General features: G+C 40.9%; 2 protein-coding genes and 2 pseudogenes across 4 annotated transcripts in view; 3 read left to right on the top strand and 1 right to left on the bottom strand.

The window, feature by feature from the left end:
• CCDC43 (coiled-coil domain containing 43) overlaps nucleotides 1-2599 on the bottom strand; it is a 10505-nt gene extending 7906 nt beyond the window's left edge. The window contains exon 1 of the mRNA XM_082442660.1: nucleotides 2308-2599. Coding sequence (XP_082298786.1) covers nucleotides 2308-2589 — 282 coding nt within the window. The 5' untranslated portion in view covers nucleotides 2590-2599. The remainder of the gene's footprint in view (nucleotides 1-2307) is intronic.
• A 28-nt stretch (nucleotides 2600-2627) lies between these two features.
• The window catches only part of DBF4B (DBF4B-CDC7 kinase regulatory subunit), a 51602-nt gene continuing 39033 nt past the window's right edge, over nucleotides 2628-15196 (top strand). The window contains exon 1 of the mRNA XM_082442614.1: nucleotides 2628-2732. The gene's annotated coding sequence lies outside the window, so the exon portion shown is untranslated. The remainder of the gene's footprint in view (nucleotides 2733-15196) is intronic.
• Nucleotides 12364-12903, top strand: LOC309650824 (calmodulin-1 pseudogene; annotated as a pseudogene). The gene has a single exon. The product of its transcript is annotated as a calmodulin-1 pseudogene (transcript).
• LOC309650823 (protein tyrosine phosphatase type IVA 1 pseudogene) lies at nucleotides 13653-15171 on the top strand (annotated as a pseudogene). Its single transcript has one exon. The product of its transcript is annotated as a protein tyrosine phosphatase type IVA 1 pseudogene (transcript).

Here is a 15196-nt window from a genome sequence, read left to right on the forward strand (position 1 = left end):
ACCGTACACCTTAAACTTATGTAGTGCTGTATGTCAATTATATCTCAATACAACTGGAAGAAAAAAATGTAACGTCCTACTTAATGCTATGACCCTACTTAAAATTGCTCACCCCTCCATTCCACTCCTGATCCTCTTACAATGCTCCTTTTTTCCTAGCACTAATCATTTTCTAACATACTATATAATTTACTGATTATGTCTCTCCTTACCGGCATATAACCCTTTGAGGGCAGGGATTTCTGTCTGTGTTGTTCCCTAAAGTACCCCAAGCACTTAGGGCAGCGCCTGGCAGAGAGTAATCCATCTATAAAAATCTGATTAATCGGTCTATAAAAATTTGATTAATCAGTCTATCAAATTAATCAGTCTATCAGCGTGGGACTTCCCTGGCAGTCCAGTGGTTAAGACTTTGTCTTCCAATGCAGGAGGTGCGGGTTAGATCCCTGGTGGGGGAGCTAAGATTCCACATGCCTCACGGCCAAAAAACCAAAACATAAAACAGAAGCAATATTGTAACAAATTCAATAAAAGACTTAAAAAAAAAAATCAATCAGCGCAAGTGCAATCAGAAGGAATAAAGGGAAGGATGACAGAAGTTTTTGTTTACTGTCATTTGCTCCCAATTATATATACTATTCTTGAATCTTACCTCAAATTGTTGCTGACAAACTTCTAAATTCCTAATATTGAATCTAGCCCAATATGGCGATTGATTTGGCTATGCCTTTTGTTTTTCCCAGAATGGGATTTGGTACAATAGTCGGGAGCTTTTATATGCAGCCCAACTGACTGACAGACAATAAGCAGTGCTATGAGTGATGTGTTTGGTCTATACCATACTCATTGGCCTTGCTGCCCTGTAAAGTTGCTCCTCAGTTTTCATGGACAGGACCCCTGCCTCCCCATATCATTCCTGGCCAATTCTTCCCAAAATCATTTTCTACATAGAAGGGGCTGGGAAAACTGTGAGAAAATTAAGCATGGTGTGTGAATTGGGCAGAGGGAGGGAAGCCACCTTAAAAATGAGTTTGTCTTCTGCAGTTTATGCAAACAAGAGGGAGATACAAAGAACCAAATCTGGTCTAGATAACTCTTCTACCAAGAGACTGTTAAGAGTCTAAGGCAAATTCATGCCTGCCTTTATCAGCAGACATACAGTTCTAAGTAATGATACAATGTAAAGAACAGGTCAAGGAGCTGGTACCAATGAGTACCCAAATTACTTCAACTTCTTTTTCATGGAATCTTTAGAAACTTCCCAGTGGGAAATCTTTTAAAAAGTAACTTAAATTGCTTGCCTCCTACTCTTTCCCTCTACGACCTGCAATGTAATGGTTCAAGAAAACAATTTTTTCCACTGTGTTGTATTTCCACTGAACTTATGAGTTGCATCACAAGCTGTGTTAAGGCTTTCCCATTTATAGGTCAATCTCACCAGAGCAGGCTCTGGAACTAAAAGGGGGCCCTTGCCAGGAGGCCCTGGGACAGCTGCACTAGTGTTATGTTTTAACCACGTGATCAGTCAATGAACTGCACTTTCACCAAGTAAGTGTACATAGAGATTAGGGCAGGAGAAATGATCAGGTTGGAAAAGTGAACATCCTGGTGACTTACTACTTAAATACAGTTTAAAGCACACATTTCTGAATTCTTGAATCTGCTTCTAAAAGGCTAAGTATCAAGTTTATCTCTCTTCTTTAAAACTCTGATCTCTCTTACTCCCCAACCTACTCCCCCCAATGATTACTGCATTTCTAAATACAGTAAAGGATCAAGCACAAAATTTGTTTCCGTTCTGCCTAGGCGTGAAAAGACCTCTACCGCCTAAACTGACCTTTTTTGGACTCCTACCTCCAAAATAGGAAACCGAGAGGGTACCTCCTGCAGGCTTTTGTCAGGGGCACTGCGTCTTAAAGGGCACAGACATCTCAGAGCACTTAACTCCCCCCTCTGAACACTGTCAGCGGATGGGAATGAAATTGGTTGTTAGACGTTTATGATAAAACTCATTTAGACATTTCAACGCCTTTGGAAGAATACTCACCCAGCTCATCCACAGGCATCTGAGAGGGCCTTGTCCTCAAGAATAAGGGAAAGCCTTTCCTCTCTATGCACATGCAACCTTCCGGCTCCCAAAACCCTGGATGGGGAGCAACTCCCTTCCCCCGAGGCCCAGGGCTCAGAAGAGTATTCCTCTCCCAGGTGAGACCACTAATCCTCTGGGACACCAAGTAGGGGAAAGGGGATACGAAGTACTGACAGGGGCCGGCAGAGAGGCTAAAAGAATGTGTCCGGGGTTCTCACCAGGAAAGCAGAGAGGATACCCTGCAGAGCGTCCAGCTTCTCCTCTTCCTCCTCCTCCTGAAGGACACCCAGGATGTAGGCACCGTAAACGGCTCGGTCCACTCCCAGCGCCTCCAACCGTCCGTCTAGCCACGATTCAAAGCCGCTGCCCCCTCCATCGCTCTCGCCAGAGGTAGCAGCGGCCACTGCGCTGGGCGCCGCCATCTTGGGGCCAGGGTCCTGCCAGCCCCCAGGGCGCCTACCGCAGCGCCTGACGGGCCGCGCCACGGGCTCACTGCGCATGCTCAGAAACGAAATCCACGCCCCGGCGCGCGGGACGTAGAACCTAGTCGACCCGTAGTGACCTGCCGGGGCGTTTTGTACCTTCTAAGTAGAGCGCATCTTGGCTTACGCACGGTCACGTGGTCTCTCAGGAATCCTGGCTGGTGAGTAGTCTTAACCGACTCTTTTTTTACAGTTGGGGAAGTTCGGAGGGGTTCAGTGACTTGGCCAAAGTCACGCGGCTAATAACTAAACGGGACTGGAACTCACCTTCGATTCTAGCGCCTCGACCGGCCTCACCAAGCCGCGATTTCACGCCACTCGTGGGAAGCTAAGCCACCCACTCCCACACAGCTTTCAAGGAGGAAACAGCTGGCTCTGTCGGGAACGCCCACTGTCTCTATCAACTGCTACCACCTGCGCCTTTGCATGCTCCTCCCATATGAAAACTCAAGCTCCAGAAAACCTTCCCTGATTCCCTGCAATCTGTGTTAAGACCACGCCAGTGTGCTGCGGTTGCTTCTCTGCATTTACATGCTGTGCTTAACGCGCTACCGGACACATAGTGGGTGCTCAATAAATGAACAGGCAACCTCGAATCATTTCTTTCATTCACTCACTCAACACTTACACAGAAATAACTCTGAGGAGCCTTCTTTACCCATTGTCAAGCATTATCTAAGACCTTCTGATACATTATCTCTTTAATCCTCCCAACAACCGTGTGAGGAGATGCTTTTATTGTCCACATAGTAAAGATAAGGAAAATGAAACACAGAGTCACACAGTTACAGGGAGCCTAACCAGAGGCAAGTGTTCCTGCACAGCCGGCGGAGCCTCAGATGGCTCTCAAAACACCAGGCTCTGGGCTGAAATGAATTACCCAAGAACCCGGGTTGGCTTTGCCTGAACTGCAGAGGAGACTGGCAGGTCACTGGCCTGACTTTTTCATTCACTAAATATTTATTGGCATTGCTGCTAGGCACTGAAATATAAAGATAAATGTCACAAAAGCTCTCCCTTCAAAGGGTCTTCAGTGGAAACAGACATGTTTAATCATGACAATACAGTGAGATAAGTGTTTCAATGTCTCATGGAGATTGCAGTAGGTTGCCTGGAAGAAGATTAGGTTAACATTGCCTGTTGGATTGGAGTTGGAAACTGGAGATGGGAGATCTAGGAAGGCTTCTGGTGGAGGTGATACTTTCACTTTTTTGAAGAACAAGTGAGAGTTCTTTAGGCAGAAAGACTAGAAGAGAAAGGGAGCAGGCCCAGATGCACGGCACTGTGTGGGCCCTCCAGAGAATCATGGATGGCTTGAGCAGCAGAGTTCAGATAGAAGATTTTCAAGGGATGACAACAAAAGGAAAGGAAGGGTCTTATATACCTGGCAGAGCACCTCCTGAGAGAATCCTCTACCCTTATTATCGTTGGGATAATGTAAATGAATGAACATGGAACATTGTAAAGCTCAGTAGAAATACAGGATACTATGACTATTAGCCCCGTGGCTTCTGTGTGCTCCCTGAGTTAGAATGTGACAATAATGGAGTCAGAGGCCAGAGTCAGCCCCCAAAGACTTGCCCCTCTTTCAGATACTCAGATGTACTTTCTAACCCAGTGGCTGTCTTGCAGGTGGGGTTTGTTGGTAACAGACTTGGGAGCCATCATGACTCAAGGATCATAGTTTGAGGTCAGAGCCCCCACGATCAGAAAAGGAGCACAGGGGACTTCCCTGGTGACGCGGTGGATAAGACTCCAAGCTCCCAATGCAGGGGGCCGGGGTTCAATCCCTGGTCAGGGAACTAGATCCCACATGCATGCTGCAACTAAGACCAGGTGCAACCAAATAAATAAATATTAAAAAAAGAAAAAGGAACACAAAATTTTGTTCCTTTTTAAGTTTTCACTTTGAAATAATTACAGACTCACAGGGAGTTGCAAAAGTAGTACATAGAGACCTGTGCACCTTCACTCAGTTTCCCCCAATGGTAACATCTTACATAGCTATAGTATTATATCAAAATCAGGAAATCGATATTGGTACAGTGCACAAAGGCTTTTTGAAGACATCCTAGAAACTTCTTACAAAACTGAGTGAAGGTTCTACAGACCCTGCATTTTAAAAAATCCTTATTGGCTATTTTATTACAAAAGTTATAGCTTATAGTTCAAAAAACCAATTCATACCACTAGACAAATGACAGAAAGCTTACAGAAAAAATCAAGATGGCTTTTTACACTGTAAAACAAATAGTGTCATTTATAATTTTTAAAATATGCAAATTAAACTTGCAATGAGATAACATGTTTTCTTCTCAGATTTGAAAGTCTGATAATACTGTGTTAATCTGAGATTGGGTAACAGGCACTGGAAAATGTTTCTGCAGAAAGTAAATTGGTACAATCTTGTTGGAGGGCAATTTGAAAAGACCCGGCATTTATCCTTCTGGGAATTTATTATAATACATGCATGTATTATACATGCATGTACATGCATGTACATGCAGAATGACATATTTATAAGGATGTTCGTTGCAGTGATGCTAATTGTAGTGAAAAGACAGGAATAGTCTACATTCTGTCTATAGGAGACTGACTCAAAAAAGCCACAGAAAAGACAGGAATAGTCTACATTCTATCTATAGGAGACTGACTCAAAAAAGCCACAGAAGGAAGTATTGTGCAGCCATAAAAGTGGAAGAAGCTCTTTATGTAGTGACATGTAACAAAATTCAAGATACATTATTAAAGAAAAAAGCGAGGCTCAGAACAGTATGTAATGTTTGCTACCATTTGTGTTTAAATAGTTGGAGGGATGGGGAGAAATACACACACATATCTGACCTGGCATGTGCATAAAATATCTCTGGAAAGATAGACAAGGGAATGTGAAGATGGTCGTCACTGAGGAGGAGAACTCAGGGAGACTAGTTTTAAAACATCTTGTTTTAAAAGTATGAGCTATTTGTTATATTAATTTTACCTTGCATCTTTTAAAAATATTTATTTTACTTTTGGCTGCATTGGGTCTTTGTTGCTGCGTGCGGGCTTTCTCTAGTTGTAGCGAGTGGGGGCTACTCTGTTGCAGTGCGCGGGCTTCTCATTGCGGTGGCTCCTCTTATTGCGGAGCATGGGCTCTAGGCCTGAGGGCTTCAGTAGTTGCGGCTCGCGAGTTCTAGAGGGCAGGCTTAGTAGTTGTGGCGCACGGGTTTAGCTGCTCCGCGGCATGTGGGATGTTCCCGGACCAGGGATTGAACCTGTGTCCCCTGCATTGGCAGGCGGATTCTTAACCACTGCGCCACCAGGGAAGCCCCATCTTTTTATTTTAAAGAAATAATGCCTCCAATCTCCTTTTCTTCCTTCCCTACCAAGAGGTAACCTCTATTCCTGAATTTGGTATTTGTCCTCCTCTTGAATGTTTTTAAACATAGTACATATTACTACATATGTAGTACGTATTATAATGTATGTGTGTATGTGTCCATGTGTATGTATCCATAAACAATATATCACATTGTTTTGCATGTTAGACTTTTCATTCTGCAGTATGCTTTTTTCACTTAAGATCTTGAAAATATTTACCCATGTTGATACATGTAGCTCTTATCCATTCATTTAAAGCACTGCATAGTATTCCACTGCTTGAATATAGCCCAGCTAATCCATTCCTCCGCTGATGGATGTTTAGATTATTTCCCAGTTCTTCAAACAGTGCTTCAAGTCACATTCTTTTTTATGTCTCCTTGCCCACCTGTGGAAAAGTTTCTCTAGGCCAGTGAGCATCAAACATATTTTTGCCACATCCTCTTAGCAGTAAAAATATTTTTGCTGTGCACCCCTAAAATATGAATATGTATTTATTTATGAATTACATATGTGAACCACTATTCCAAATTAGTATGACCATCATAAGATATACAAAAAGATAACTGTAAAAAGGGCAATTGAAAAGAGAAGGAAATAATATATTACAAATATTTATTTATTTGTAGTACAAAAATCATTAGTGAGGGACTTCCCTGGTGGTCCAGTGGCTAAGACTCCGCGCTCCCAATACAGGGGGCCCGGGTTCGATCCCTGGTCAGGGAACTAGATCCCACACCCCGCAACTAAGACCTGGTGCAGCCAAATAATAAATATTTTTTTTTAAAAATCATTAGTGAAAATAGTGTGGCTGAATATGCTTCATTACTTTCCCACCTTATTATTCATTATTTTTTAAAAATTTTAATTGTGGTAAAATGCCCATAATATAAAATTTACCATCTGAACCACTTTTATGAATTCAGTAGTGTTAAAGATTCATTACTGGCAAGAATTTCTCTTGAACTTCAGTGATTTTTCTCACCCATTGACCAGCTGACTCTCTCATTGAACCTGAGAGTTTGTACTCACACTTGTGTGTGAGTCATTAGGATTATTTGTAATCTTAATCTTGCTTCTTTGGAGGAATCTTGTTAAGCCTCTTGTTCACTTTTGGGGGCTAGGAAAATCCAGATAGCATAATCTGTAATTCCATTTATCTGGGGATATGTAAACTGTGGAGAACAGTGAAAAACACGCCACCAAACCCTGAAAAGAAAACACAGACAACCCCTCCAAATATGAAGCTCCCTTACCCTTTACGCAGATAACTCATTTGCTTTACTTCCTAACCCAGGATCTCTGACAAGAGCACAGGGAGGGCACCAGCATCAGTCTGTTTCCTAACGATTAGTAAAACTTACTTGTTTTTCTTTTGGATAAAAAAATATATTTAAATACTAATGCTTCCTTTTGGTACCTCTGTGATTATCTTGTGTCTGAGGGATGCACACCTCTCTTTGGAGACCAGCATATACCTAGAAACAGAATTGCTGAGTTGAAGGGCATAAACCTTGTGGATATCACCATATTGCTCTCCCAAGGGCTTGTCCCAGTTTGCATTCCCACCCTTGCCTTCACGTTTTTACTAAAACTTGCTTTTAATATACTTTAATTTTTGCCAGTCAAAGAGGTGTGAAAGAGCATCTAATTTAATTTGCATTACTAGTTTAATTTGCATTTAACTGCTAGTGAGTCTGAGCACTTTTAATACATTTATCAGCCATTAAAATTTCCTCATCTTTGATCAGTTTGATGTTTTGTGACAATCTAGAGGGGTGGGAGGGAGGCTCAAGAGGGAGGGGATATAGGGATGTATATATACATATAGCTGATTTACTTTGGTTTTTTGTTTGTTTGTTAATTTTTATTTATTTGTTTATGCCTGTGTTGGGTCTTCATTGCTGCGCACAGGCTTTTTCTAGTTGCGGCGGGCGGGGGCTACTCTTCCTTGCGGTGCATGGGCTTCTCACTGCGGTGGCTTCTCTTGTTGTGGACTACGGGCTCTAGGCGCTCAGGCTTCAGTAGTTGTGGCCCACGGGCTCAGTAGTTGTGGCACACGGGCTTAGTTGCTCTGCGGCATGTGGGGTCTTCCCGGACCAGGGATCAAACCCGTGTCCCCCGCATTGGCAGGCGTATTCTTAACCACTGCGCCACGAGGGAAGTCCCAGCTGATTTACATTGTTGTACAGCAGAAACTAACACAACATTGTAAAGCAGTTATACTCCAATAAAGATATAAAAAAAAAAAGAAAGTGAGCAAAAGACATGAAGATATTTTACCAAATAAGAAACACAAGTGGCATATAAGCACATAACAAGGTGTTCAACATCATTAGCCATAAAAGAAATGCAAATAAAAACCACTCTGAGTGAAAAAAGTCAAAAAAAAAATTTCCTCATCTTTGAATTGCCTGTTTATATCCCTTTTGGGTTTTTCTATTGGATCATTTGTCTTTGCCATGCTAATTTGTAGGAGTCTACTTTTTCTTTCCTTTTTTCTTTCTTTTCTTAATTTTTTCATTAATTTCATTAATTTTTCTTAATTTCATTAATTTCTATCCTTTATTATTTCTGACCATCTGTAATCTTTGGGTGTACTCTTCATTTTCTGACCTCTCAAGGTGAACACTTAGCTGATTCATTTTCAGTCTGTCTTATTTTCTAATATAGCATATACATTTAAGGTCATATATTTCTCTCTGGTTACTTAGCTGAATTTTACAACTTTTTAAAAGGAATCTCGCAGCTTTTGATATATCGTTTTTCATTGTTGCAGTTCTAGATATATTACAATTTCCATTGTAATTGTTTTATTCTCCTATCATGAATTATTTAGAAATGTGGTTTTTTAAATTCCAGAGTAATGCATTTTGTTTTATCCTTTAACAAAAAAAAAAAAAACAAAAAACTTACCTTTTTGTTTTTGATTTCTAACTTCATCATATTGTGGTCATAAGATGTGTTCTGTATGGTGTCGATTTTTTGGTATCGGTTGATACTTTAGTAGCATAGTATGTCAATTTTTATAATGTTCCATGTGTATTTGAACATATTTTCTAATATTTATATATTAATGTTTGTTAGTTATATAATTGAATCTTTTATATGTTGCTAATGTCGTCTTATTTTTGTTTCAGCTATCATCTTTTTTGGAGAAAAGTATCTTAAAATGTCCAGTATATTTGTAGATTTTACAGTCTTCCCTTGTATTTCTGGCTTAAATATTTTGATGTTGTTAGAGTCATATAAGTACTAGGTTATTTCTTCCCTGGCAAATTGTTTATCGTCAAGGAATGACACCTGTATTCCTAATAATCCTTTATCTCTTGAAATCTATCCTGTCAGATTTTAATATCACCGTATCAGTTTTCCATTTTGCCCTACACTGAGAGGCAGCAGAGAGCAATGTTAAGAGCATGGACTCTGAAGTCAGGCTGCTGGGGTTCAAATCCCAGCACTGACACCTTCTAGCTGTGTGACCTCAAGCAGGTTTTAACCTCAGTGTTCCCATGTATAAAATGGGTGCAGTTACTACCTACCTCAAAGGACTATTATGAGGATTAAACTAATTACTATTTTTAAAGCACTTTGAACATCATAGTAAGCACTCCATAGGTATTTGTAAAATAAATAATTAAATATATATGTGCAGCCCTTTTCTGTGTCATTATTTTATAGGTATTTGTCTGACAAACACCATATAGCTGCTAGATACTGTAATGCTGCAGTAGATACCTTTATTACATAAGTCATATCCCATATGTCTGAGTGTATCTCTAGAATAACTCCTAGAAATGGGATTGCTGGGTGGAAAGATATGTGCATTTGTAATTTTCCTAGATAATGCCAAATTGCCTTACATAGGAGTCTGGTGCAACCCCAATGTAAGGCAATTTGGCACTATCTAGCAAAATTGATCTTTGCCAGGCTGTTAAGTGAAAAATGGTATTTCAGTATAGATGTAATTTGCATTTCTCTTATTTTAAGTGAGGTTGAGCATATTTGAATGTTCTTTGTATTTCCTTTTCTATGAATGTTCCCTTACCCATTTTCAATTCGGTGGTTGATCTTTCCTGGATCTATTTGTTCAAGTTTTTTAGATATTGGGAAATCAGTCCTTGTTCTATGATATAAGCTGATTTTTTTTTTCTAAGCACTTCCTCTCAGGAATCAAGAAAAACAATGAGAGAGAACAACTTGAACTATTATCTCAAAATATTTTTGCCAAGTGGTAAAAGCTACCTTTTTCTGTTCACAGACTTTGTGCTAAACACATCTTTAATCTTTAAAACCTCACTTCCTGGTAGGTAATATTATGTTCACTTTACAAATGAAAAAAACTGAAGATCAGAGAGATTCATTTATTTTTTCACTCATTCAACAAATATTCATTAAGAACCTACTAAATTCTTGGGGGCTTCCCTGGTGTCGCAGTGGTTAAGAATCTGCCTGCCAATGCATGGGACACGGGTTTGAGCCCTGGTATGGGAAGATCCCACATGCCGCGGAGCAACTAAGCCCGTGTGCCACAACTACTGAGCCTGTGCTCTAGAGCTCGTGAGCCACAACTACTGAGTCCGTGTGCCACAACTACCGAAGCCCGCGCACCTAGAGCCCATGCTCCGCAACAAGAGAAGCCGCTGCAATGAGAAGCCTGTGCACCGCAGCAGAGTAGCCCCTGCTCGCTGCAGCTAGAGATATCCCACGCGCAGCAAAGAGGACCCAACGCAGCCAAAAATAAAATAAATAAATTATTTTAAAATTTAAAAAAAAGAACCTACTAAATTCTTTACTTAGGGGATATAGCAGTGAGTAAAACAGAAAAGGTCCTTGTTCTACGGACTTACATTCTAGGGCGGAAATATAGACCACAAACAAGAAAGCAAATAAGATACTTTCTGATAGTGGTAAGTGCTGTGAAGAAAATAAACCGAAATGGTGTAACTGGCAAGGAATGGGGGCGCTACTGTTAGGTTGGGTGGTCTCAGAAGTCCTAGCTGGAAATAAAAATGAGATTTGATCTGATGCCTAAAAGGAAAGTTCCATTTTCCTTTTGGAACTGTTAGTGCAAAGCCCCTAAGGCAGGAACGAGCTAGGCTTGTTCAAGACTCAGAGAGGTTTGGTCTGAGGAGCAAACTGGGAAAGCTGCTCGGAGTTTTTGAAAAGGAGGGTAATATGATGTGATTTTGTCAGTGAGGATAAGGTAGGTTCTGGTTTTAGGCCCTTTTCCATTTTTTAAAATGGAGAATGCCAAACAGCTTTTATGTTTACATGTGTATTTGTTATCTATTGCTGTGTAACAAATCACCCCAAAATTTAATGACTTAAAACAACACTAATCATTTATTTTCTCTGGGTTTCTGCGGGCCTGCAGTTTGGGAGCAGCTTGGCTGGGATTTTATGACTTGGGATCTCTTGTGAGGTTGCAGTCATCTGAAAGCTAGACTAAGGCTGAAGGATCTGCTTGCCAGATGGCTCAATCACAGGATGGGTAAGTTGGGGCCGGCTATTAGCAGGAAGCCTCCCTTCCTCTCCACGCGAGCCTCTCCACAGGCATACTTGTGTGTCCTCATGTCATGGCTGCTGGCTTCCCCTATATCAGGTGATCTAAGAAACAGCACTACAGATATTGAAATGTCTTTTATGACCTAGCCTCAGAAGCCACACATTATTATTTCCTCAATACTCTATTGGTACATAGCCCTGTTGGATGTGGGCATGCTATCAGGAGTCGAGGATAGTCAATGCAGGCCATCTTGGAGAGCAGCCACCACAATGTGGGTATCTTTCAATTTATACTAATAAATATATTTTATGTATTTGTGTGTGTATATATATTCTTATAAAATCATATTTGATATTTACCATCTTAGGAATTAAACCAAAGTTTTAAAATACTAGTTTGTTTATTTAAAAATAAGCCCTCTGAGATGGGATAGGGAGGGTGGGAGGGAGGCTCAAGAGGGAGGGGATATACATATAGCTGATTCACTTTGTTGTACAGCAGAAACTAACACAATATTGTAAAGCAATTATACTCCAATAAAGATGTGAAAAAAAATAAAAATTAAAAATAGGGACTTCCGTGGTGGCACAGTGGTTAAGAATCCGCCTGCCAATGCAGGGGACACGGGTTCGAGTCCTGGTCCAGGACGATCCCACATGCCGCGGAGCTACTAAGCCCATGTGCCACAACTACTGAACCTGCACCCCAGAGCCCTCGAGCCACAACTACTGAGCCTGCGTGCCACAACTACTGAAGCCCGCATGCCTAGAGCCCATGCTCTGCAACAAGAGAAGCCACTGCAATGAGAAGGCCGCACACCACAACGAAGAGTAGCCCCCACTCGCCGCAACTAGAGAAAGCCCACGCGCAGCAACGAAGAACAAATGCAGCCAAAAATATAAATAAATAAATAAATTTTTAAAAATAAAAATAAGCCGGGTCCGAGTGGAGCGAGCAAGCTGAGTGGTTGTGTAGTCGAGTCCCGGAGACCGGTAGCGCTTGCAGCATGTCTGACCAGCTGACTGAAGAGCAGATTGCAGAATTCAAAGAAGCTTTTTCACTATTTGACAAGGATGGTGATGGAACTATAATAACAAAGGAGTTGGGAACTGTAATGAGGTCTCTTGGGCAGAATCCCACAGAAGTAGAGTTACAGGACATGATTAATGAGGTGGATGCTGATGGTAACAGCACAATTGACTTCCCGGAATTTCTGACAATGATGGCAAGAAAAACGAAAGACACAGACAGTGAAGAAGAAATTAGAGAAGCATTCCGTCTGTTTGATGAGGATGGTAATGGCTATATTAGTGCAGCAGAGCTCCGCCATGTGATGACAAACCTTGGAGAGAAGTTAACAGATGAAGAGGTTGATGAAATGATCAGGGAAGCAGATATTGATGGTGATGGTCAAGTAAACTATGAAGAGTTTTTACAAATGATGACAGCAAACTGAAGACATTGTACAGAATGTGTTAAATTTCTTGTACAAAATTGTTTATTTGCCTTTTCTTTGTTTGTAACTTATCTGTAAAAGGTTTCCCCCTATTGTCAAAAAAAATATGCATGTATAGTAATTAGGACTTCATTCCTCCATGTTTTCTTCCCTTATCTTACTGTCATTGTCCTGAAACCTTATTTTAGAAAAATTGATCAAATAACATGTTGCATGTGGCTTACTCTGGATATATCTAATAAGCCCTTCTGCACATCTAAACTTAGATGGAGTTGGTCAAATGAGGGAACATCTGGGTTATGCCTTTTTTTTTAAGTAGTTTTCTTTAGGAACTGTCAGCATGTTGTTGTTGAAGTGTGGAGTTGTAACTCTGCGTGGACTATGGATAGTCAACAATACGTACTTAAAAGTTGCACTATTGCAAAACGGGTGTTTTATCCAGGTACTCGTACACTATTTTTTTGTACTGCTGGTCCTGTACCAGAAACATTTTCTTTTATTGTTACTTGCTTTTTAAACTTTGTTTTAGCCACTTAAAGAAAATCTGCTTATGGCACAATTTGCCTCAAATCCATTCCAAGTTGTATATTTGTTTTCCAATAAAAAAATTACAATTTAAAAAATAAATAAATAAATAAAAATAAGCCCTCTGAGGGACTTCCCTGGTAGCACAGTGGTTAAGAATCTGCCTGCCAGTGCAGGGGACACGGGTTCGATCCCTGGTCCAGGAAGATCCCACATGCCACGGAGCAACTAAGCCCATGCGCCACAACTACTGATCCTGTGTGCCACAGCTACTGAAGCCCGCACGCCTAGAGCCCATGCTCCACAACAAGAGACGCCACCGCAATGAGAAGCCCGCGCGGAGCAATGAAGACCCAACAGAGCCAAAAATAAATAAATAAATAAATAAATATTTAAATAAATAAATAAATAAAAATAAGCCCTCTGTGTGTTAACATAAATGATGTATTTTTAATGGAAATAGAATTAGAAGAGTGGCATTATTGTACATTTCTGCAAATCTCTTTAATACCTGATTTAACAGAAGAGTGTTGGATTCTCATTTTTGCCTCTGCATACTCCACTGAACATTCATGAGAGAAAGAGAGCAAAAATGGGTAATGAGCATTCGGTGCCCTGAGAGTGAAGCTACAGGAGTGGACCTTTCTTGGGATAACCAAACCCACGCCAAGAGAACGGGCTGGAAACAGGTTCTGTGGTGTTCTTGGTCACCCATTTATGGAATTTCAGAAGGGCAGTGGAGATTACTGCCAGGCACAGCATGACCTCTGTGCAGACAAGTGAACTGTAGAAATTCATTACTACTCCACCAAGAAGCCCCCATAAAAGTGGTTAACCTGGACACAGAAGTGTTGAACTGAAATCCTCAGAGCGTTGTACTTCCTTTCTACTGCCTCAGTATTACTGGATTGAAGAATTGCTGCTTCTTGCTAGGAGGTTCATTTCATTTCCCATTACTCCCAACTTCATACTCAAAAGCACTGAGAATTTCAAGTGGAGTGTATTGAAGTAGACTCAGTTTCTTTGCATCATTTCTGTATTCAGTTTTTAAAATTCTTTCATAACCCTTTTGAGTGTTTTTTAACTAAATTAACATGGCTCAAATGATCCACGCAGCTCCTGTGGAAGTCACTTACAAGAACATGAGATTTCTTATTACACACAATCCAACAAATGTGACCTTAAACAAATTTATAGAGGACCTTAAGAAGCATGGAATTACCACAATAGTAAGAGTATGTGAAGCAACTTATGACACTACTCTCGTGGAGAAAGAAGGCATCCATGTTCTCGACTGGCCTTTTGATGATGGCACACCACCATCTAACCAGATTGTTGATGATTGGTTAAGTCTTGTGAAAATTAAGTTCCGTGAAGACCCTGGTTGTTGTATTGCTGTTCATTGTGTTGCAGGCCTTGGGAGAGCTCCAGTGCTTGTTGCCCTAGCATTAATTGAAGGTGGAATGAAATGTGAAGATGCAGTACAGTTCATAAGACAAAAGCGGCTTGGAGCTTTGAAGAGCAAGCAACTTTTGTATTCGGAGAAGTATCGTCCTAAAATGTGGCTGTGCTTCAAAGACTCCAGTGGTCATAGAAACAACTGTTGCCTTCAGTAAAACTGGGGTGCCTGATGCCATTGCTTGGAAGTGGAAACTAGACGGGATGGAATTTGTCATACGTGTTAGCCAGCACGTTGGCTTGGTGAAGTCTGATGAAGCTTCCATAGGAGTGTTGAAAAGCAGTTTTACCAGGCCAAAACCTGGCAGAATTGC

This window comes from Balaenoptera physalus (genome assembly GCF_965194825.1).
Source record: "Balaenoptera physalus genome assembly, chromosome: 20".
In the NCBI taxonomy this organism is placed as follows: Eukaryota; Metazoa; Chordata; class Mammalia; order Artiodactyla; family Balaenopteridae; genus Balaenoptera; species Balaenoptera physalus.